Source organism: Epinephelus lanceolatus, chromosome 22 (assembly GCF_041903045.1).
Source record: "Epinephelus lanceolatus isolate andai-2023 chromosome 22, ASM4190304v1, whole genome shotgun sequence".
In the NCBI taxonomy this organism is placed as follows: Eukaryota; Metazoa; Chordata; class Actinopteri; order Perciformes; family Serranidae; genus Epinephelus; species Epinephelus lanceolatus.
In genome coordinates this window covers 37,233,968-37,257,884 of record NC_135755.1, presented here as the reverse complement: position 1 = coordinate 37,257,884, position 23,917 = coordinate 37,233,968, and the positions used below count along the sequence as shown (strand labels likewise).

The 23,917-nt window shown below is 41.2% G+C and overlaps 1 protein-coding gene across 4 annotated transcripts in view; it reads left to right on the top strand.

Annotated features, from left to right (window-relative positions):
• pde5ab (phosphodiesterase 5A, cGMP-specific, b) overlaps window positions 1-23,917 on the top strand; it is a 317,570-nt gene that overhangs the window by 69,906 nt on the left and 223,747 nt on the right. For 2 of the 4 annotated variants that reach the window (XM_033652071.2, XM_033652070.2), the window contains exon 1: window positions 11,817-12,101. The exons of the other annotated variants lie outside the window; for them this stretch is intronic. In XM_033652071.2, the coding sequence (XP_033507962.1) occupies window positions 12,004-12,101 (98 nt within the window). In that variant the 5' untranslated portion in view covers window positions 11,817-12,003. Of the gene's footprint in view, window positions 1-11,816; window positions 12,102-23,917 lie in introns of those variants that run through there. 4 annotated transcript variants of the gene reach the window in all.

Sequence of the window (23,917 nt, the reverse complement as noted above, 5' to 3'; positions counted from 1 at the left end):
GTCATTTTAAGTTTCTTCATAGTTGTTTGCGTCTCTTTGTAGTTATCTAATGTCTCTTTGTTGCCATTTGTTGTTTCTTTGTAGTCATTTTGAACTTCTTTGTGGTTGTTTTGCATCTCTCATAGTTATTTTGAGTCTCCTTGTGGTCATTTTGAGCCTCTTTGTGGTTGTTTTGCATCTCTTATAGTAATTTTGAGTCTCTTTGTAGTTGCTTTGCATTTCTTTTTCATCATCTGAAGTCTCTTTATGGTCATTTGTTGTTTCTTTGTAGTCATTTTGAGCCTTTTTGTGATTGTTTTGGATCTCTTATAGTCATTTCGAATCTTTTTGTAGTCTTTGAGTCTCTTTGTGGTAGATTTGCATTTCTTTGTAGTCATTTTGAGCCTCTTTGTGGTACTTTTGTGTCTCGTATTGTCATTTTGAGTCTCTTTGTAGTCTTTCTTTGAGTGTCTTTCTGGTAGCTTTGTGTTTCTTTGTAGTCTTTTTGAGTTACTTTGTAGTCTTTTTGAGTCTCTTCATAGTCATTTGGAGTCCCTTTGTAGTCTTTTTGAGTCTCTCTGTAGTCTTTTTGAGTCTCTTCATAGTCATTTGGAGTCCCTTTGTAGTCTTTTTGAGTCTCTTTGTAGTCTTTTTGAGTCTCTTCATAGTCATTTGGTTTCATTTGTTTTGCCCCTTTTTAGTTGTGAGTCTCTTTGCAGCTGTTTTGCATCTTATAATCTTCATTTTGTGTCTCTTTGTAGTCGTATGTGCATTTGTCATCATTTTGAGTCTCTTCCTGGTCAGTACGTGTCTCTTCAAGTGACACTTTGCAGGTGATGGCAAGGGGGAGCCCTGACACTTTGGGCCGCTGGGTCTGTGACTGGTAGGCCCATTCAGTAATCCAACAAAGGTTGAACAAAGGTAGAATTGCACAGTTATAGAGGGAAAAGCTCAGTGGTACAAACAAGTTGTGACCAGCTTGGCTCAGAAACATTAAAAGGAACTTCAGGAGTCAAAGAGCCTGTGGGTTTCAATTTTCAATTCAATTTTATGTATAAAGCCCAATATCACAATTTGCCTCACAGGGCTTTACAGCATACGACATCCCTCTGTCCTTAAGACCCTTGCAGCGGATAAGGATGTCGTACAGAACAGATCAACATGATAAATTAACAGTAATCTGTATGACACAATGAGACAAAAAGAGAGACAGAGAGAGATGCAGGACAGACGGTAATGACAGTAGCTTACAACAACATTAATTAAAGTAATAATATTATAATTCTAATTACGGCTATTGCGGTACAGTATGTTGAAAGTATATATTAATATCTGATAGTATACATATGTGACAATATGTGTATAGCAACAGTAGAAGTATGACTAATGATAACAGCAGCAGGAGGCATCAGGACCACGGCAGCAGCACAACCACATACATCACACTATCCAGGCACCGCTGCGATATAAGTTAAACTGCGAGACAGTGGAGCACAAAGGCTCCGGAGAAGAAGCCAAGTTAGTGACATGCAGTACAGCCAAGTTAGCAAGATGCAGTAACAGAACGTGAGTGTTAGCAAAGGAGAGAGAAGGAGAGAAGGTGCTCGGTGTATCATAGGAGGTCTCCCGGCAGACTAGGCCTAAGTCAGCCTAACTAGGGGCTGGTACAAGGCAAGCCTGAGCCAGCCCTAACTATAAGCTTTATCAAAAAGGAAAGTCTTAAGTCTAGTGTAGAGACGGTGTCTGCCTCCCAGACCGCAACCGGAAGATGATTCCACAGGAGAGGAGCCTGATAGCCGAAGGCTCTGGCTCCTGATTTACTTTTGGTGACTTTAGGGACCACGAGTAACCCTGCATTCTTAGAGTGCAGTGTTCTGGTGGGATAATATGGCACCTATGTGTGTGTGTTACAGGAGTGCAGTGGAAAGTATACATGCCTGAACTGACCTTAATTCACCTTTTTATTTATGGAAGATAATGTTGCTAAATCTGAAATTGTTATGATGTAAAATATGTAAGGTAAAAATCCTAATGTGAATTACAATGGGAATCATTCTTACTCAGTCTGAACTGATCATCTTTAGGTTATTGGAAAATATGAGTCTGGTGATCCCTTGACTAAGTTCTCACCTATCCAGTGAAATCTACTTGATCAGGGTCAAGTCAGTGTAATTTTTATAGCCTAATATCACAAATGACAAACTTGCTTTAGGGTGCTTTACAATCTGTACAGCACACGACACCCTCTGTCCTTAGACCCTTGATTCAGATAGGGAACGGTCCCCAAAAAAAACCTTGATGGGGAAAAAATAGAGGAAATCTCAGAGAGAACAACAGAGGAGGGGTTGCTCTGACGGGAAATATTGTGTGTACATAATAGATTAAGACTGTAAAGTTACAGTAAGGCAATCTCTTCATTTTCTCAGATTACAATACTCATACCCTTTTCCCACCAAAATTAGCGTGTGTATGCTGTTTTTTTAACAAAGGAAAACCCATTAAATTGACTGATAAACTCCTTTCGCATTGCCGGTAGACCAGAGCCTTGTAAAAGGCCCTGCAGCAGATGAGTATCTCTGGTGTGTTACATTTGTAGTCATGGAGAAAATGGAAAACAGGTTAGCAAACAGGAAAACAACGTGGAGGCCACTGAAAATGTTACGGTGGTTATTGAGTATCAATGTCTGGTGTAGATTTCATGCAAATAGCTGCATTGGTAATATGTTCAATGACAAAAATATGAATGTGTTGAATACTTATTTCCTTTACTGTATTTGCTACATATGAAATGTAATAATGTAACATACCACAGGCTTTCAGAAGCGTACAATGCCAATATTTATTCTGGTAATTAGGTTGTTGGTTAACCCATGACATTTCATGCAGCACCACCTGCAGGTCAAGATTTGTTGAATACTTTGGCTATACTGAGGCTATACTGTTATTATGTCTAGTTTGGTCATTTTAAACATTGGAGGTTACCTTTGGTGCAGTGGTTAGCATTGTGGCCTCACAGCAAGAGGGTTCCTGGTTCGAACCCAGAGTCGGGGTTCTGCCCTTCTGTGTGGAGTTTGCATGTTCTCCCCATGTAAGCGTGGGTTTTATCTGGGTACTCTGACTACCTCTCACAGTCAAAAGACATGCAGGTTAATTGGTGACTCTAAACTGGCCGTAGGTGTGAATGTGTGAATGAGCGAGGGAAAGGTTATCTGTCTCAGATGCTGTGATAGTCTGGCAACCTGTCTAGGGTCTAGCCCGCCTCTCACCCAGTGTCAGCTGGGATAGGCTCCACCCACCCCTGCGACCCCTAACAGGATAAATTGTTACAGTGAATGAATGAAAGAATGAATGAGGTTACCTTTGGCAATGTAAGGCCGTGATCACACAAATAGTTTTTTATCAGCTGGAGGCAGCTTTTTATAATTGCTTTTAAAGTCTCTCTAAGTCTTCCTAAGCTTGAAAAGTTTTTGTCACATACAGCAAACATCTCCTCACGATCCGCTAGCTACATGTCCTCTGAATATGCTGTGAAAAAGTCCGGTCTCTGTAGGCAGTCCAGGCTCCGCACAAAACTGTAAGAAAAAAAGGATAAAAATTATTGATATTATATCATATTGATTATATATTCCTAAATCCTGTCAAGAAATATAAAATTTCTCCAACCACAGGTCAATAACTCGTGTTTTTTTGGGACCCATATATTGACCCATATATCTATGAACCCTTAAGTTAACCATAAAATTAGAAAATTTGAAAACTAATATATAAATCTGTATAGCAATTTTTCGGAACAAAGAAAAAGTTATTAATCAGTAGGATTTGTCTTTACTGCCACATCGCATGAAGTGGTAGTAAAGACATTTCTGAATTTTTAGCTAACTGCTAAAAGTTTGACTGGTCAAACTTGCTAACATCACTTCAGAGCTAGCTAGCAATGTACTCAGTTTCTATAGAAGTATGAACAAATTGCACTACAATTCAAAAACATTAGCGAACTACAGCATGTTTGGTAATAATGTGTACTAAACATACTCTATTGCTAGTAAGTAGAAATGAGAAAATTTCTTACATTTCTGGTGATCAAAATGTCTGTTTTCCCCTCTGAACAGGCATGTGCTCCAGTGTCAAAGCGGACTGACATAAGCCTCGTTTCCTCCAAACAATTTCAGTATTTTACCTTTGGAACCAAAAGTAAGCCTTCAGACAGGGTACCTAGCCCCCACCATTTCCACCGCAAACAGTACCCTTAAATGTGGGCGGGGTTGTTGTAAACTCACTGCTCTGCCCAGCACTCACTGTATTTCCTCATTATTGGTGACACAGGTGGAAGTCTGCACCTGCCGACATTTTCAGAACAAAATGCAGGCTGCAGTTAAAGTCTCTCTCCATGGGATATTTAGAATAGTGGGTTTCTGCATGTAGTCATTCTAAGGCAAGCATAAGGGTTTAGTGTTGCCATAACCGGCCGGAATGACCTCTGCAACGCTTTTTTTTTTTTTTTTTTTTTTTGCAAGTGAGGATTAGAATATATTCTGTCACATAACCCAGCCAAAATGAATGTATACATGCTTGAAGATCCACTCATTACTAAGTGTATGTCATATAAAAACTAAAGTAATGGTCAGAGTTGTCATATGGAATATCTAAGGTGTGTTGACTGACATATGTCTTCACCTCATGCATTGAGTAACATTACAGGTTAATGTTCCAACTTAAAAGTTGCCGGCAGTTGGCCCATTGAATTAAGTTATAGTTACAGTTTACGAATAAAACTCCCCACAGTATGAACAGTGGGTACATAAGCCTCAAAACCAGCCACAACTCAGCCCTTAGCAGAATGACTGTCCGCTATTGACCAATCAACGGACTGCAATGTTCACAGCTCCACCTTTTAGTACCAGATCTGACCTCAACAGAACGGGTACCAAAAATGGAAACGGTACGGAACGGTTCCATTGGTACCATCCACAACTTTTCGCAGTGGAAACGGGAAACAAAGCGTACAAACTGAACTCTACCATACAGCTTGGTGGAAATGGGGCTATAGGTACCAAAGTAACAAACTCTGAAAAAACGTAAAATAAAAAATAAAAATAAAAGTCACATGTACCAAAGTTAAATATTTGAGAGGAAATATATGATAGCAGTGTCAGTTGTAGTTATAGCAATATAGACCAAAAATTATTCACTCAAGAGAACATTTAAGCATAGTGGAAAGAGAAATAAAGCATTCTACGCAATGATAATATAAATAACAGGAAAAAGCTTTTTTTTCTTAAATATTTATTCCAGGGACATAAAAGTGCCCAAAATCAAATAATCACCCCAATGCAGGATGATCAATGTGATAACGAACAACCTGTGAAGACACAATGTAAAGAAACCACAAGTAGACAGAAGAGCAAAGATGATTTGTCTGTTAGTGTGTCTCCTTTTGCATCTCACCAGTAGGCTGACTGAGGCTTTGTTGGCTCTGATTGGCTCTCTGTGCTGTGGGGGTGGTGGGAAGCTCAGAGGGGGTTGGGATGCTGCTGGTGGGTTCCCCCTCGGGACAACCAGCCACCATCTGCTGGTAAGGTAACACCACTGGTGGGGGCCAAGTGTACAGCTGGAGGGACACTGGAGACCAGCAGAGTGAGGACAGACACAAGCTGAAAGCCATTACACTTTATCAATAAAAGCCTGTACTCCTCCAGCTATGTCATTCACAGGAAAACTGATAGAGCTGATTATTTGTGTTGATATTTCAGTGAGAAAGGTAATGGTCACCTCTAAAACCACTTTGACACATTTCTTTCTGAATATGTGCTTGGTTTTGTGTGGGAAATCTGCATCTTTCTGGGGACTTTAATACTGCAGATGACGCTAAAAGGTCATGATGTAAAAGCAAAGGTAAATTAGTATACACAAACTTTGTCTGTGGTGCTCAGCAATGAATTTAGTTTCATACCTTATAGTTGGTGTGTTTGTGCTCTTTATTTTCCTATTCAAATGTAGATATTCAAATGTTTTGCATAACTTCCTTTATATTACTAAAGGAACTCTGTTGTGACTGTAAATTCCTGTAATACAACACCAGGGTTTAGGTGTCTGTGGTTACTCAGTAGAAAGATGATAGTGAATTTACTTTGACATTTTGGGACCCCTTTATCATTCCCTTGTGCTTGTTAAACATTTTGGATAAATTATTTTACTTTGAAATCAGGTTCAGGTTGCAGCTAACTATAGCTATCAGGAGCTTTTCTCTACAGTAATTATCTGGTACATTTTAGTAGTGGCCTTATTATATAAAAAAAATCGAACACCAAACCAACGGTCAGCCATTGGTCAATGTTGGGCCAGTGGTGAGTGGTCGTGGCCTAAGTCGCTGTGATGCGTTCCTCACTGTTGCCTTTCGTCAGCGTTAGTCAGCTTTTTTCCATCGATTAACCATGATGAATCGGCGTTGGCAACTGCGGGGCAGCTGGTGTATGAAATCACTCTGACTGGCAGATCAGCTCAGCACACCAGAATGAAGTCAGGAAAGTAAACAAAGATCTTAAATCAAGAGGGAGTGAGATCAAAACAAACTTGTTCCATAAGGTCAGATTATTTTTCTTTATCCACTGAGCTCTTTAGCCAGGGGAGTTGCTAGAAGTTGAAAACATCAGGGGCTTTAGCCCATAAGTGGGAACAATTCTTTACCTTGGGGTTAGGGGGACACAGATAGGACACATCTTTGTTAAATCAACATCCTTTTTAGTGAAAAACAAACAGTCATCTTAATAATAATGTAATATGTCGACATGAAAGTCTGCTGTAAAAGCAGCGATATGCAACGACTTGTGATGAGATTATGAGAGTTTTAAGGGGATAAAGGGGTCCCAAAATGTCAAAGTAAATTCACTATCATCTTTCTACTGAGTAACCACAGACACCTAAACCCTGGTGTTGTATTACAGGAATTTACAGTCACAACAGAGTTCCTTTAGTAATATAAAGGAAGTTATGCAAAACATTTGAATATCTACATTTGAATAGGAAAATAAAGACTTTCATGTCGACATATTACACACAGAGTATTCCCCTGAGTCTGCTGTTGATGTTCTGAGATGCTGCAACCAATGCCAGGACATGAACGAAAGCACATAGTTAGCTTTAGGCAACAAAAACACTTGGTTAGGTTACCCATCACAGTTTGGCTGTACTTTCATATGGAAAGCAAACACTAGGCTCTCAGGTGAAAGTCTGGGATTTGTTTGATCCATCCACCGCCTCTCCCGCCTGCACTACTGGGACTTTCCAACTCCTTACATTATTTCGTTACGGGCAGCGTTTAAAAATGGCGCCATCTCAGGTGTACCATACCGCTGCAACAGGTACCATCTGGCAGCGTTATGAACTGACACTGCCCATCTGCAAATCATACTGCCATGACAGGTGCCTGCTGGCTGACTGGCGGCGAATCATAACGCTGGGAAAGGCGGCTTTTGGCATTGGTGTCTGATGCCAAAGCCACTGACAAAGCAACAGTATTTGATGATTTTGGAATGAGAGGGGCTGCAAAAAAGCAAAATGTGTCTCAAGTATTGGCATTTTTACAGTCAGAATTTATAATGCCATTTGGAATAGTTGAAAAGCCTGACTTTTTAAGATGACTGTTTGTTTTTCACTAAAAAGGATGTTGATTTAACAAAGATGTGTCCTATCTGTAAGGCAATGGAAAAAATATTTTTTTCTGAACAAAATGTGATTCCAGTATATTTTGGTGCCAAGTTTTAAACATATTTTGATGATTATTGGGATGATAGACCAATCATGAATTACAATTATTTTGGCCAAAATAATCGTGAAATCGTCCCATGCCTTCTTGGAACTACTGCATCTTTCTGACCAAAATAGATATTTCCTTGGGGAATGTTGGAATGTTAATTTATAACCATATGGGAACATCCTCCTCCCCATCTCCAAAGGTTTTCCCAGAGATTGTTAATGATGATTTAATGGATACCTTATGCGGGCAGCTTTTTTTTTAAGAGGTGGAAAGATACAGCATATCAAGCTACATCTAACCCTCTTGAATGCCATATCTAATATGACTAATTCACTGTATAGCAGGGGTCTTTAACATTTTTCATGCCAAGGATCCCTTAGCTCAAAGAGGGATGGAGCAGGGACCCCTTACCATATATTTGGTATAAAACTGAGTTGCACTTGAGATAATTCTCTGAATATTTTTGGGTCTTCTCTTGTTAACATTTGCCTTTAGCTGCTAATTCAGCAGCAGCTGTAGCATGGCTAGCTGTGTTAGCCTCACCCCCGGCACTTTCACTCATGTTTTCTATGGTGAATGATATTTCAGAGTCTCTTGCTCACTTGCTAACTTACCAGTGTATTTCAATAGTACGTAACTGTTTGTTTAATGTTGTGTGCTGTAAATTGAATGGGTTTATTTTTATGAACAGGCCGCTTTACCTTTGCGAATTATGTGTAAGATTCCTGTTCAAGTGATAAATTTAAACCTAAATAAATGATCAAAAAATAGTTTGGCGGCCCCCCCTGCAGTAACTCTGAGGACCCCAGAGGGTTCGCGGATCCTCTATTGAGGACCCAGGTCATAAGGTCATAACGGGTCATCTGGGATTAAGCACAGAGACTACAACTTTCTAACACAAAGCCTGTGTTACCAACTCAGGAAGTGGAGTTTGAAAGATGCCGGTTAATACCAGGGAGGATTACGGAGGCAGAGTCCTGCACTGGTTCATTTTTGCAAACCCGCACCCATCCATACCCATAAAGCTCGGTACCAGAACCGACCCATTACCTGTCATTATGTCTAAATCAAAGCCGCACCAGCCTAAACCCATTAATAGAAGTCCCGCAACCCGACCTGCACCTGTGATTTAACACATACAGACTACAGTCACTCACATTAAGGTGGGTTCTCCATTCTTGAATTACAAATCCAGCGAAGGAAAAGTCTCTTTCACTGCCTGCACTTCATGCCGGGATGATGAAAACATTCTGCGCAATCACTGCCAAGTTAGGAAATATTTTAGCATGCTCCTTCCACCACTGTAAAACTCAAAAGGATCCCCCTTGGGTGTTTTGAACTCTGTGTAGGCTGCCACCTCATCCTCAGGCTGCAAAGTTTCATCATCGAAGTCCTCCATGTTGGTGATGAATGTGACAAAGGGGTCCATGGTTTCACTTGTGTCACTGTTTTTCAAAATAAAAGATATTGCTGCTTGATAATAGGGTTTTAGATGTCAAAATAGTGCACATATACTACTCATCTTTTTCATGTGTTTAATTCTAAAAAATGAAAAATATATTTTTGTTCTTACCCACTGCCCATCTGTGGGTAGTTAATTTTTACCCGTGCCCGTAACCATGAATTTATATACACACACACATACATATATTTACCTGTTAGCTTTTTTGGACTACTCGCGGGTACCCAACTCAGTGCAGGACTCTGTATGGAGGTATAAGAGACTTGGCTACAGCATTGGAGGGGGGTTCCTTTCAATCTTACAAAAGCTGAAGCCCAAAAAGCTCTTATTCAACTGTATGCAGTTATCCAGATCTTCTGCATTGTGCAGACCATAGAGCACCAGAGACTTACGGCAGCCGAGTAAAGCCTAATTCACATTACATGATTTTCACCGTGATTTTGACGTTGCAGAGGGTCTTGAGAGCCACCTTGGGTCAGAGGTGAGTCAGCAGATAGTCTGCCACGGCGAGTCCTCATGTGTGAACAAGCCCACCAGCATGTCGCCCCCTCGTCTGTGACTGGGACTGCATATCTGGCATGTGTGTGACACGACTGACAAAGAGCATCAGCCAATGAGAGGCAGGATACGTCCCACGTCAGCACGCAGGAGGATGGAAGAAATGTGAGGAGGACAAGCTGCAGGGTTGCCAGGTCGCGATATTTGTTTTCCTACTATGGTGAAGGCAAGACCCGCACTACTCTGCCTTACTCTGCCTCTGATTGACTTACCCCGACATTCTTACCCTAACCCTAACCAGTCTCATTCCTCATGCCTAAACCTAACCAATCCAATGAAAAAAGCAATGACTACTAGCCAATCAGAGGGAGAGTAAGGTGAGCCATGCTTTTGCCATAGTAGGGGAAAAAAATTAGCTGCCAGGTTCTAGGTATTAGCCACAACTTTGGGCTTGTTTTTTTGTGAAGTCGCTTACAAATATTAGTAGTCGCGGGTTGCCTTTTTTGGGCTTGTTTCTAAAGTGGAGTTGCTACTTTGGGCTTGCTCTCTAAACGTCACCTTTCAATATATATTTATATCCGTCGCTTCTTTTGGGCTTGTTTCCATGGCCCTGGTTGCTTGTTTCTCTCCCAAGATCTGGCAACACTGACAAGCCGGCAAACAACACCAACAATGGTGGCATCCACAGGATCACTGGGAGCACACTGTGTTTGGACCCAGGCCCTGGAGGCAGATCTGATTCAACACTGGGAAGAATATCCATGCCTTTACGATGTGTCGTATCCAAGTTAAAAAACGTAGTTTGGTGACGTCACCGTGTTATCTGGAGCTCTGTTGGCGAGGGCTCGGTGGAGAAATCTTGTGGTGTGCACGCACAGGTCATAACGCAGTTGAGGAGACTCCCGATGACAGAAACACATGTCGCCAGGTATGAACACTCAAAAGATTACAAGTCTCTGCGACGCAAACTCAGGGTGAAAATCGTGTAATGTGAACTAGCCTGAAGGCCAAGTGTGGCTAGGTGGCTGGCACTCCACTAACTTAAATTGGGTTAAAATGATTCAGTCTTTCAGCTGTTCTACACTTTTGAAATGTTACCAGCCCGAATGGATCAAATCCTGATAGTAAAATGAGTCATCTTGCGGGGGTTGTGAGGTTAAAAAAATGTATTCACAGATTTACAGATGTCTCTCTTACAGTGTAAGTCTACGGGTATATTTGGGCCCAATGGCATCAGGTGATGGACCCAGATGGTGTAATTCCACTTTAGCCACTATTTAAAATTGGCTTCAAAGCCAGGCGTACTTCCAGGTTGCTTGTGGAGGACAAGTCTGACAAATAGGATGCCACAGGAATGAGTCCTAAAACCCAGAAATGAAAATGAATGAAATGTGTTTTAATTATGAAATTACATTTATCATATAAATACATATAACTTGTATTGCGAGTGATTAAAGTTAGTAGGTAAATTGTTGTACTTGATCCCAATTAAGGGTCAACCACAGATCTTTTTATGGGCTGCCCCTTGGCCTTGGGACAGGGTCATCTGTATCAGATGGGCCTGATTGTTGAGAGAGGCTTTTTGACGAGGGAACCAGTACAGAGCTAACGTTTGCGTCGGCCTGCAGTAAAATGTAATTCCTGGGGCACTCTATATAGAATATATGGTGCTGCATTATGGGAACTGTAGGATCCAGTGGTTTTGGAACTTGAGGCAGACTGTAAGCCTGGATATCTCCCCCTCTGATGTGTTGATTTAAACCATACTTAAAAACCAAATTTTTGAAAGTGTGATACTAAATGACTGGAGTGACCCTTTAATATCTGCAGTTCAAAATTGTTTCCTCAACAAATAACATTTACATAGCCTATCACTACAATAAAGTGCATGGAATTAGAAAAAAAATCAAACAACAACCGTTTTTTTTACAGTACATCTTTAGTTTTCAATGGCAATCTATGTCTATAGTGACCTATAATGTTTATTATTTAATTAATGTTGCTGGTAATAAAGTAATAGTGGTAACAAAGGTGAGAAAGAGGAGGCACCTATTGCTGCTCTCTCTCTCTCTCTCTCTCTCTCTCTCTCTCTCTCTCAGTGGTCGCTTCACCATCTAGGAAACGCACAGTCAACGCTTTATTATCCGCTCGCACGGACCGACCGGTCCCTGACAGAGCAGCTCTCTCCTCGAGCCGCTCTTGCTTTCTTACTCTCTCTCTGTCCTCCTGCATATACATTATTCGGTACAGTGTACAGATGTAGACGGTAACCGGAGCTCACAGTGGGAGACTCTGTTGTCGCGTTTGCGCCATGGAGGACTGCTGTTCTCCGGAAAGCGAAAGGATGGAAGCGTGGCTGGACGACCACTTGGAGTTCACCCACTCCTACTTCATCAGGAAGGCGTCAAGGTAAAAGGAGGGGGGTGGGGCTGTCACTCAGTGAGAACAGTAAACCTGATTTACTTTGTTTCTGTGCAGCCTCATGAATGTGACTGTACTTTACAGTGGGAATCTCTGCTCAGTTTGCTTTTGTGTGCAGCCTCACAGCCAATCAAGAACAGTTTCATTTCCTTTTTTTCAATATAATTTTTATTAGGCATTACTTTACCTCTGTATGAAGGACAGGAAGGCTATAAACCCTTCCCTGATCATATCTAACAGTTAACCCAGCCTGTCCTGCACAAGTGACTGTGGCTCTTTCAGGTGCACTGTGACCTGGAAATGTTGTGTCCCTGCTCAGGTAGAGCTGCTGTAATGTACTGTGATTGTCATGGTGTCCACTCACAGCTCAGCTCTTTTTCATTTCACCACCCACTCCACAATCAGTAATGGCTCTGAGAGTTGTAGGGTCCTTAAATGATTAACTTTTACTGCTGCCAATGTTTCTGTTAAATGCTCAGCATGTGCTGCTGAAGAGGTTCTTGGTGATAATTATACAAGCACTTAACATAGATGCCTTGTGCTTCGAATTAAAGGGGAACTATGCTCAATTTCAAAATTCATTAATGTTATTCCTATGGTCTGTGACAGTCCAAAATATGAGTAAACATGACTCACTCCCAAACCTAGCGTGCTAAAACTTAAATTTGTGACGTCATCTAGTGTTAAGTCCAGAGCTGCTCCATAGACAATAAATAGTGAAAGGTGTTCTAGATCAGTGGTTCCCAACCGATGGGTCACGGTCCAAAACTGGGTCAGGGTTTCATTCTGATTGGACCGCAAGTGCTGAATTTTCCAGTTTTTTAAAAACCAGGGATGCACAATAATACTGGCACGCCATTGCTATTGGTTGATACTGGCTTTAAAATAAAATATCAGAATCACCCAACATGCTTTGTCTTTGCTCAATGAATGAATATTACATAAATTGAAAAGCATTGTATTTCATGTCTCCATCTGCTGGTGGGCCATCATGATAATAGTATGCATGTATAATATGATGTTAATTCCACTTCAGAAGACAATTGATGATGGGGGAAAAAGTGGATATATCAATATGGGTATTGGTTATTGGTCAAATGAGTTGTTGCATATCAGCATACCAGATATTGGCAAAAAAATCCAATACTGTGCATCCCTAGTAAAAACACACTTTATTTTGAAATACAGTGAATTTTTGGCACAGAGATTTTATTTTGAAGTGCTGTCTCCTTTTGTAGAGTGAGTGACTAACAGACAGCTACCTGACAGAGACAGCAAACTAGCTTGACAACATGACAAAACACAAATATGATTAGGGATGCACCGAAATGAAAATTTAAACGCTTGGCCGAATACCGAGTACCGAGTACCGAATACCGTTGTTTAGTTTTTCATTAGTTTTTGCAGACAAACCCCCTCCAGATTAGTGTTGTCACGGTACCAAAATTGGGATGCACTGTATGATACCAGTGAAAATATCATGGTTCTGAGTAGTATCACGATACCACAGCAAAAATGAGGCAGATGTGCCTTTTGTCATTTATAAAAAGATAAATCACTTTTCTATAATACATCAGTGATATTTCAGTGGAATAAATTACTTATTGACTTATTCATACTTCAAAAACAGCATCAATAACTGATTAACATAGGGGGGATCAAAATAAAATAAATAAATAAAATAAAAATCAACCAGCCACCCTCCTCCCCTGACAAGTAAAGAACAGTCCCTTCATAAGTAAAGAACAGTCCCTAAAGTGCGCTGAGGTTTGTGAACCGTTACCTGCCACAAAGAGAGAAATGTGAACGGCTTGTTTCTCCTCTGACGCGTCACATACCTGTGTGCTGCCACAGCTCGGCTGTTCAGGTATTTCTGGGCAGTCATGAAATCAACAAAGAGGAAATTACTGGACCTGGAGCCGGACTTCTCCGTTGCCGGTAAGCTGTTATCTTGCACCGCGGAGCACTATGGCCGCCGTATTAGACAGGAATACGTATTCCTGTCTGTGTCTGTGACCCCTGTTCAACCCACAACTGGCGGGATTCGCCTTTCGTTTCTGCTGCTGGTTAAAATCTGTACAGCAGAGCGTGCTCCTGAATGATTTCTTTTGCTTGCACAGAACTATTTTTAGTCGCAAATGTGAGTCCGGTGACGGACAGAGTAAAATATCGCCACACTGCCGACATTTTACTCCGTCCGTCACCGCAAGCTGTTTGATTGCGTTATCAAAACACGCCGCTATTATTCGGCCTTGCTTTTCACTTATTCCACCGAATACCGAATGTGTGTTTTTGTGCAATATTCGGCCGAATATATTTGGTTACCGAATATTCGATGCATCCCCAAATATGATACTGAACGTATTAAATTTTTGAACCTTGAACTAATGACTAAGGACAAAAATGGACCCTGTGGTTGGACCAGTTGGGATCCACTGCTCTAGATGACACTGATACCCCTTTCCCAACAACATGGAACTGGTTCCATTCCAGTTCCTACACCTAATTTTTAATCGTTCAGAGCATTTCAGTCAAAAATAAATTGGTTCACAACCCAGAAAGTTGGTTCTCATCTGGAATAAAAAAGCAGGTATTTCCTTGACCTGAAGTCAATCAAACAATCAATTTTATTTATAAAGCCCAATATCACAAATCACAATTTGCCTTACAGGGCTTTACAACATACGACATCCCTCTGTCCTTAGGACCCTCGCAGCGGATAAGGAAAAACTCCCCAAAAAACCCCCTTTAACGGGGGAAAAAAATGGTAGAAACCTCAGGAAGAGCAACTGAGGAGGGATCCCTCTTCCAGGACGGATAGACGTGCAATAGATGTCGTACAGAACAGATCAGCATAATAACTTAACAGTAATGAAGTGAAGTGAAGTGAAGTGCGAACCTTAAGACATCAGTGGGCATAACATATTCTACAGGTTGGAAAGAGAGGGTGGAGAAGTCTAGTGAGGAATAGAAAAATAAATAAAAAAGAGCGTGCAGTGGTTTCATTAATAGTCGTTTCATGCTTGTTTTCTTGGGACAAACAAATACCTCTACCAATGGAAAAAAAAGTTTGCAGGTAATCTACTATTGTTAACTTCTGTTGTGCATTGTGCAAGGCCCTTTGTTGATGACACAACCTGGATTACTATGGTGTTGAAAAGGGGTATGAGAGGGGCATGAGAGCACCCATGGGAATGTTCTGAGAATAGACCAAATTACTGTGACGTTGCGAAGCAAGCTTGTTTATTTTTGTTGTCATTTTCAGCTGTAACTGCAACATTTAAAGACTTAGGGCTCTAATTTTCCGGTGCAGCGCAGGGTGGTGCAGGGTGGCGAACCCCGCGCAGAGCTAGTTTCGAGCAGTGTAACCCGAGGCGCGCTCAGTTTGGTAGTTTGGCAGACTGAGGTGCACTGAGATGGGTGTGGCGGTGCAGCAGGGGGAGGTGTCGACAGATCCAGCTTGGCAGTGACAGTTTCGTGCCAAAAGGCTTCGCCGAAGGTGTGCTAAAAGCTCGCCAGCTGAAACCATGTCTACTGTCAGCGCAGGCGGAGCGCAGCTGGTGTAAGTGGAAGTTTGGCTGACCAGTGGACAGTGCACACACGTCACCAAAACCTCACAGGCAGGTTTCCAGAATGTCAGGCACATTAACGATGCAATAAATAGCCACAAAAACCACTATTCAATGCAACTATCTGCAATCAGCACATAAATGTATCTCTATATCGACTGTCCCGTCACATGTGATGTCAGATCAAAGGGGATTGGCACCGTTTGGCACGTTTGGCACGCGTAATGGAAACCCAACCTGATTTGATTAACACAGCTGCAAACTAATGAGTTCACATCCCTCTCAGCCAACCACAAACAGCCACAGCATCAGATAGGGAGTATATATTCAGCATCTGTCATCTTAGGAAAGTCAAAAGAAAAAAAACTGAGAGACTGCGAGAGAGAAAGAGGGAGCACACGCGCACGCGCACGAGAGAAACGCAACATTGATTTACAATTGTGGTGACCTCCTCCCAGGCTACCTTTGCATCATCAGCCCGTGGAGGTCTGCTCGCACTTCCGTATATTTGGACACTGCGAGCTTGGACCTCCTGGACCAAAACATCAGTTTCCTCCTGGGAGAAGTTTGGCCGTCTGATGCTGCTGCTCTCTTCTGCCATGGCGAATTGAGTAAACTCTCATTACGCCTTCACGCGGCGCATTTAAGGGTGAGGAGAGGGGCTCATTTGATTGGTGTGATGTGTGTAAAACCCACTCCACGCCTTCTTTCCTCCCTCTTTCTGATTTGCGCAGGTAGGAGGGACGGAGGTGGGAAAGAGGAGTAGCTGCACCAGGCGCACGGTGTGCTAAACTTGCAAAATCCGCCTGGCCACACCCAGTTGGCGAAGCGCAGGTGCGCTGCGCCCCCGCCTCGCCCGGTCTGCGAAACTAGAGCCCATATAGTTAAACATGGTGGTTCGATCTATCTATCTGACATTTCTGCTGTGCTCATCTTATGTACTGTGTTGCTTTACTATCATATTTGTTGAACCAAATCTATCGGCACAGAAGCTAAATAATGTGCTGCTTTGGACAGGGCTGCATCAAAACATATTCTAGCCACCTAAAAAAAATAATATTAGTGTAAGTGTGCGCTACATTTGAGTATTTGCTCTGGTTTACTTTACACACTAACTGATTGAGGCAGCGGTAGACTAGTAACTCTTGTGTTCTGATAAGTAAAATAACTGTTTTTGTCAATGGAATCTAGTGGCTTTGATGTAACGGCTTTAATTCTTCTTCGGAAAAGACTGTCTGACTGCAAGTCAAAGTGGTGAAAATATTAGTATAACTATTACTATATGCTAAATATTAGCATATGGTGTTAACTTAAGCTGACATCGATTTTTTTGGTGGGCCTTTTTCAGGTGGCTAAAAACTAAAACTAAAACAAATTGAGACAGCGTTTGCTCAGTGCCATCCGCTTTTATGTGTGTGATGTGAGGGTTTTCTACCCAGAAGTTATTGTAAATAAACATTATGGGTCCATTTTGTGTTTCAGAACTGAAAGCACTACAATAGAATAAAGCTCACTTGGGTATGAAAAAGAAAAACATTATGTGGGTCCACAAAATCAGACTCCCATTCGTTGTCTACGGAGCAGCTCCGGACTTTATTAGGGCTGCCCCTTGAAAGTCAGAGATTCGACTCATCAGTCAGAGACCCCTCAGTCAACTGAGATGGTTCAAGTCGACTTATTATTATTATTATTATTATGATTTGTTAGTCAGTGTGTTGTGTACCTCTCGGGATGTTTTGATCCCCCAGATTTGCTGTGGAGTGACTCATTGGTACAGACAGCTGCGGACGTGATATAGCGGCGCAGAGGAGGAGGAACTCTGCACAGTAAGGCTCTGAGATTACATTATCCTCTCTTTTCTGCTTGGAAGTGGTGAATTTACAGCTCACCGATACTTAATATGATACTGTCTCTGGCTTTTGTTTGACATCTAGTGTCAGCAAAAATGTTGTTGCACATTTCCAATCCATTGTTAGCATATTCACTATATAACACGAATGTTGCTGTCACAGTAAATACGTTTACATACACATTGGAGTGGAGAGTTGTAGCTCGACTAGGCCATTTAATTGTACTACTGTCCTTGTTCTGGTATACCAGTATCGGAGGGGAATCCATTTATTGACTGAAATATGTGCGACTCCGCTACAATAGGTGGCGATATGCCCCCTTTCAGCTTGTTAGTATTGGACATTTTTCCGGTTGACCTATTACATCACCGACCAAACAATTGACAAACAAGTTAGCTACGGTTAGCTAGTGGCAAACTGGTACCATGGTATACAACTTTACAGCTCTGTACATTTCATCTGTCCAAAAATGCACGGTTCTGGACTTAGATTTCAGCGTGTTGTTAGCAGCTTCTTCTTCTGTTACGCATTTAATGATATTGGACTTCCGGGTAAAAGCCCGGGGCAGAAACTGTGAAGCATGCACAGAGCGCCTAGGCCAGTTTGTGTACGATTGACTGTATACATGCAGGAGTAATTCAACTTCCAATCGCATTATGTGTATTAGTCTGAATTTGAGAAATTCGATTTAGTATGATTTCAGTCGGACTAACACAATAAATCCATTTTCTCGAATGCCATGTAATTGACTGAGCCCTTTCAAACTTTACATGGAAAAAAAATCTTTGTCGAATATTCATATCAAACAGCTGAATCTGATTTGACTGACATAATTCTGAGTTGGGTACAGCCCTAGACTTTATACCTTGTGACATCACAAGTTTGAGACTTACTTCTCTGGTTTCTGTCTTTGAGAGAGTAGCTCATGTTCACAAATTTTGGCTGAACTTTCCTAGGCCAGGGAAATAACATTAATTTGGGTGGTCTTCCCCATTTTCTGTTGCAGCCTCCTTATTTTAGACCTCAGAAAGTGTGGCTAGGAGCAAATTAGCCATTTAATTTCGCAAATACATATCAGTCTTTTTTAGGCAGTAGCAGCTTTGTGAGGCTTCTTTTGCTGCAGGCATATCTGAGCATTTCATCAGCCTGGCAGCACCTCATCAGGACACTCTAGGTCTGTGTTTGTTTTTGTGACAAACCCCTTCAGACCCATTTTTCCACTTAAACCACCATGGCAACTTCACTTAGTTTTCTTTTCATCAAGTAACTGCAGCACACATTATCTCAATCCCATCTGCATCTCAAAATATTTTCCATAAAAAACATTGTCAGAGGCCATATTTTCCTCTGTTGCTGTTCTTGACCGCATTACAAAAAATGCAAAAAAGCAACAAAAAAAAAAAAGTGCCTCAGTGCAAGAGGTTTGCACACATCAGCCATTCTGCCGTTCTGGTTGAGAGGCATTTCTTAGAGAAGTATTGATTCAGCCACACCTCCCCTGGATACATTAGGGCTGGCTCTGTGGGGAGGCAAGCAGCTCAATGGCAGAGCCAGGAGGACTGAACCTGACTGGCTCTGACACACTGCAGTCAGATAACAGCCCATTCTCTGTGGCTCTTAAAGTTTTATTTGGCTGGCTCGGGGCCTAAGATACCATGGTTAATTTCATGGCCAGTGCATGTTACCGTATTCCCTTCCGCTCAGGTGAACAGAGCCTTTGACTGCTGTGGGAGAAAGAATGAGTCACATGACCCTCAGTGTGTTTGAAAACTAGAGCCGAAGCAGAGAAAAGCATGCTTGAAAATGTTTGTGTGTGTGTGTGTGTGTGTGTGTGTGTGTTGGCATTGTAGAAGCTGATTAGACAATGTGTTGGCTGATTAGAGAGCTTCTCCATAATCACATCTAATTTATTGTCCACACACAAAAGTACCCCCTGTCTGGCACACACGCTCACATTTGATTTGTGCCAGCAAATGTTCACATTAGACACTTGAGCATACACAGGCTAAATGAAAACAGTTCATCACATGCTAGCACTGTAACCGCTTTCACTTTTATTACCCATGCTTTCTTATTATTTGTCTAAGAAGATGTGTTATCAGCAGTGCCCTCACTGTATCCTTTCTGTTATCACTGCTAAGAACTGTTGTTATTTGCTGGCCTATTTCACAGGCACAAAGCTTCGTTTTAGTTTGCAGAAAACTGTTCTCTGGTAATATATTTAAATGTTTTCAGATGCATATATTTTGCAGAAGAAGTGAGTCAAAAGACAAATCTGTTTCTCTAGTAGGAAAGGATTAGGTGAAGAAGACATGACTAGTAAGTGGTGGATGAATGAGCAGATATATTTAACTTTGTCTCCAGCAACCAGGGCTCATTTTCCAATTTATGAATGGCGTTCTCTTATATAAGTTTTAATTTTTTAGCAAATAGCCTACCTGAGCCATAATTATGATAAAGAAGAGCTCCTAACCTTAATAGTCCAGTGTGTAGGATTAGGGGGATTTAGTGGCATCTAGCAGTGAGGACTGCAGATTGCAACCAGCTGAAGCTTCTCCTGGTAAGAATTCCAGTGTTCATTGTTCAGGAGGCTTTTAGCAGGGGCCAAATTATCCACAGAAGTCTCTTCCTCTCCAAAACAAACAGACCAGCTGATTGAAACAGTTTAAAAACACTAAATTAAGCAGTTTAATGCTACAAAATCTGTGTTTTTCCTACCCTGTTTGGCACATCACAGATGGCCCATTTACCTAGCACCTGCTAATGTGTACTCACCTTTTTCTCTAAAGGCCCGTTTCCACCGCAGGAACTTCGGGGTAATTTTATGGGGCCGTGGCCGTTGGTGCGTGTCTCCACCGCAGGAACCACCCCCGAAGGACAGAGTTCCGGAACTTTTACAGGGGCTAAACAAGTCCCTGCCTCGGAGTAGGTACTCAGAACGGCCCCGAGAAACTCCTGGCTGGGGCTTGGGGATTACTTGGTGCTGATTGGATATACTCAAGGCGGGTTGTGACGTTTTGTAAATAACAACATGGTTATCGTAGTTTAGCTAGGCTAACCGTTAGCTGTTAGCGGTGTCTGTAATAACTCAATAAACGGTCCGTGAAAAAAATATTTTTTCCAGCGGATATCTTAGTTACAACATGATTGAGCTAGCAAAGCAGTTTTGTGTTGCTATGTGTGGTATTTATTCAGTTTTGGGAAATCACAATGTCTAGAAAGCATCAGCTGACAGGGACAGCTAACAGCAGCAGCAAAGCTAACATCAGGACGTCATCTCTTAAAAGCCTCCCGTTGTCAGATACAACATGAAACTACTCCAGTTAGCTCAATCATGTTGTAACTAAGACATCTGCTGGAAAAAATATTTTTTTCACGGACCGTGAACGGAGTTATTACAGACACCGCTAACGGCTAACGGCGTTCCTACGCCCCTACGCCCCTACGTCGCCCCGGTCAAAATGGTCGCGCAACGATTACGTCACATACAGAGCCCGGTAACTTTCAGGAACCTTCCTCCTACTCCGCTCTCTCAGTGGAGACACGGCGGTTGAGAGGGCCGAGCGAGAGGACGTTCTTGTAGTAGTTCCTGCCCCCCAACTACTACCAGGAACTTCTTCAGTGGAAACGGGCCTTAACTTAATGTACGCTCACCTTATTTCTGATCCAGATGTTCTTGCGTTTTTGACCATGAGCCAAATTATCTGTAGAGGTCTTCATCCTCTCTGAAACAAATGGACCAGGTGATTTAAATTGATAAAAACACTGAATAAAGCCAACCTGATCTCACAGAAATACGTCAAATGACCACGACCTCTTAACACCGCATTCCGTGGTGGCAGCACGTAATGGGTTGAAATTACGTGCTGCCACCACGAAAACAATGCCAATGTAAAGTCAATTAGGATCCTCTCCCGTGGTGGACACACGGATTCCCTGATTCAATCACGTCACGTCAACCTCGTTTTCCTCAATGATATCTTTAACATTCCTGTATACACACAAAAACATGGAAGTGTCCTTGATAACTCAACAATATGACAGGTTAATGTCAAGGCCATAAAATAAAATAAATGTATTTTGCCAGCTTTTGATAGCGTAGGGCTTTAAGAGCATTGTGCTGTGGGCAGATGGGACGCGTTCCACTACTGTTTTGTAGCTGCTGTCTGCCGTCTGTGGGCTTCATTCCATTTCAGATTGCCATCCGTCTGCCGTAAGTGAATCCAAACGCCACTAATAAATAAATAAATAAGAAGATAAAAATAAGGCTGAGCACGGAAAAACCAGAGAGGAAACACCATCACATGGAGCCGTCTGCCCCTGGCAACCCGGCCATCCTCCACTCCACCAGGGGAGAGTGGACCCCAAGCCAGCGCCACAGAACCAGCAGCTGCCCCGCTGGTTATACCTCCGACCGTGGCAGCTGTCACACAAACTGCTGCTGAAAATTATACATTTTGATACAGGTAGGCTATATACATATTGCAAAACTCTGTAAATGTACACCAAAGCATATTTTCGTTTCCAAATATTTATTTGAAAACGAAACCATTCATACAGTCAATACAAAACATTTTGTTAGTAATAAAAAACAAATGTAATCTCAATGTGACCACGCCAGCCGGCGGGACTGTGGCTGAAACAGTTCCAATGTTCATTCATTCATTCATTCATTCAATCGCATGTTCAGTGTGTGTGTGTGTGTGTGTGTGTGTGTGTGTGTGTGTCAGAGAGGAGTATCAATAAAAAAAAAGTAATTATTTCGTTGTTTATTTCTTTTATTCTTCCGTTTTTTTTTAATTAAAATGCGTAATATAGCCAACAATATTATAGACCAAATGTTAATCTAATTATTATTGTAGAATGTATTTAGCAAATCACCACTCTCAACTGGAGACAGCAGCAAAAAAAAAAAAAAAAAGGCATTATAAAAAGCTGACAAATAGTGTTAATTAACTGACGTGAGACATTGAAGAGGTTGTCTCCTATAGTCTGTAATTTTTTATTTTTTTATCATAACTTCTCGGAAATTACTCAAAAGTAGAACATGCTAAAAGTAAATACAATAATAGGCTAAATAGTATCTAAGCAATAATAAAGTGTCTAAACAATAATAAATATTATCTAAGTTATCTATTAGGCTACCATTCCACTCTGTAAATAGATTTTAAAATTTCAATATGATTTTAATATTATTTTTGCTTATTTCATTATTGTTATTATTGGTTTTACTTTTTAGTAGTACTGTATTGTCTGAGGATGACTCATTTTAGAGAAAAAAGAGAAGAAAAAAACAAGCAAAGAAACAAACAAACTCATTTTATACACGGGGCCTTCAAAGTGCTCTCTGAAACTACACCTGGCATGGCTTGTGTCCAAAAAATGAAAAAATCTAAACTTTGTCGTAGAGCTAAACCAAATACATCACTGGAAAGATCTCAACCTGGAGAGTGACATATGTCAGTATGAAGATTCTACATGGCTCCTGCTTTCAGCCATTGACCTTTGAACCTTGACCTCAGTGCATGTTTGAGGGCTTATAACTCAGCAACTAAAGGGGGTACAGACATGGGACCAACTGTTATAGAGACCTCTTGACCTCAGCTATCATGTGAGTGTAATCAACAACTGAGGGTGCTGTCAGATATGGATAAAATATAGATAAAATTAATTTTCACCCATTTAGAAATTAGATATTTAAAATCTGATTTCACAAATGTGTTTGCCATCCCCTTAAAGTCCACAGTGTACTCTCAATTCAGTATTTACAACTTCCAAATGTGGGAAAAACACTTAGATTTTTAAAAAAACTACAATTCCCTGGGACCGCACCATGCAGTTTGATACATATCAGCAACATAGTTGTAGTTCTTCTGATTTGCAAAGTAGGGTTCTAAATAGGGTTGTAAAAAGATATATCTACTGAATATATCTAATATCAAGTAAAGCCGAACTAGTTATTACACTCCACCTAGATGAACTATGGTAAGAAAAAGTAAAGATGTCGGCTAATTTTCGATATTTTACACTAGAAACGGCGTTTTTGGGACAGTAGGTTCGTTTGCGGCTTGTAAAATAGGGTTGTAAAAAGATAGATCTACTGAATAAATCTAATATCTAGTAAAGCCGAAGTAGTTATTACACTGCGCCTAGATGAACTATGTTAAGAAAAAAAGCAAGGATGTTGGCTAATCGTAGTTATTTTAGATAGTACTCTAAAAACGGCGTTTTTGGGACGGTAGGTTTTTTTGCGGCTTGTTGTAAAACAGGGTTGTAAAAAGATACATCTACTGAATATATCAAATGTCTAGTAAAGCTGAACTAGTAATGACACTGCACCTAGATGAAATATGTTAAGAAAAAGTAGGCATGATGGTTCATTTCA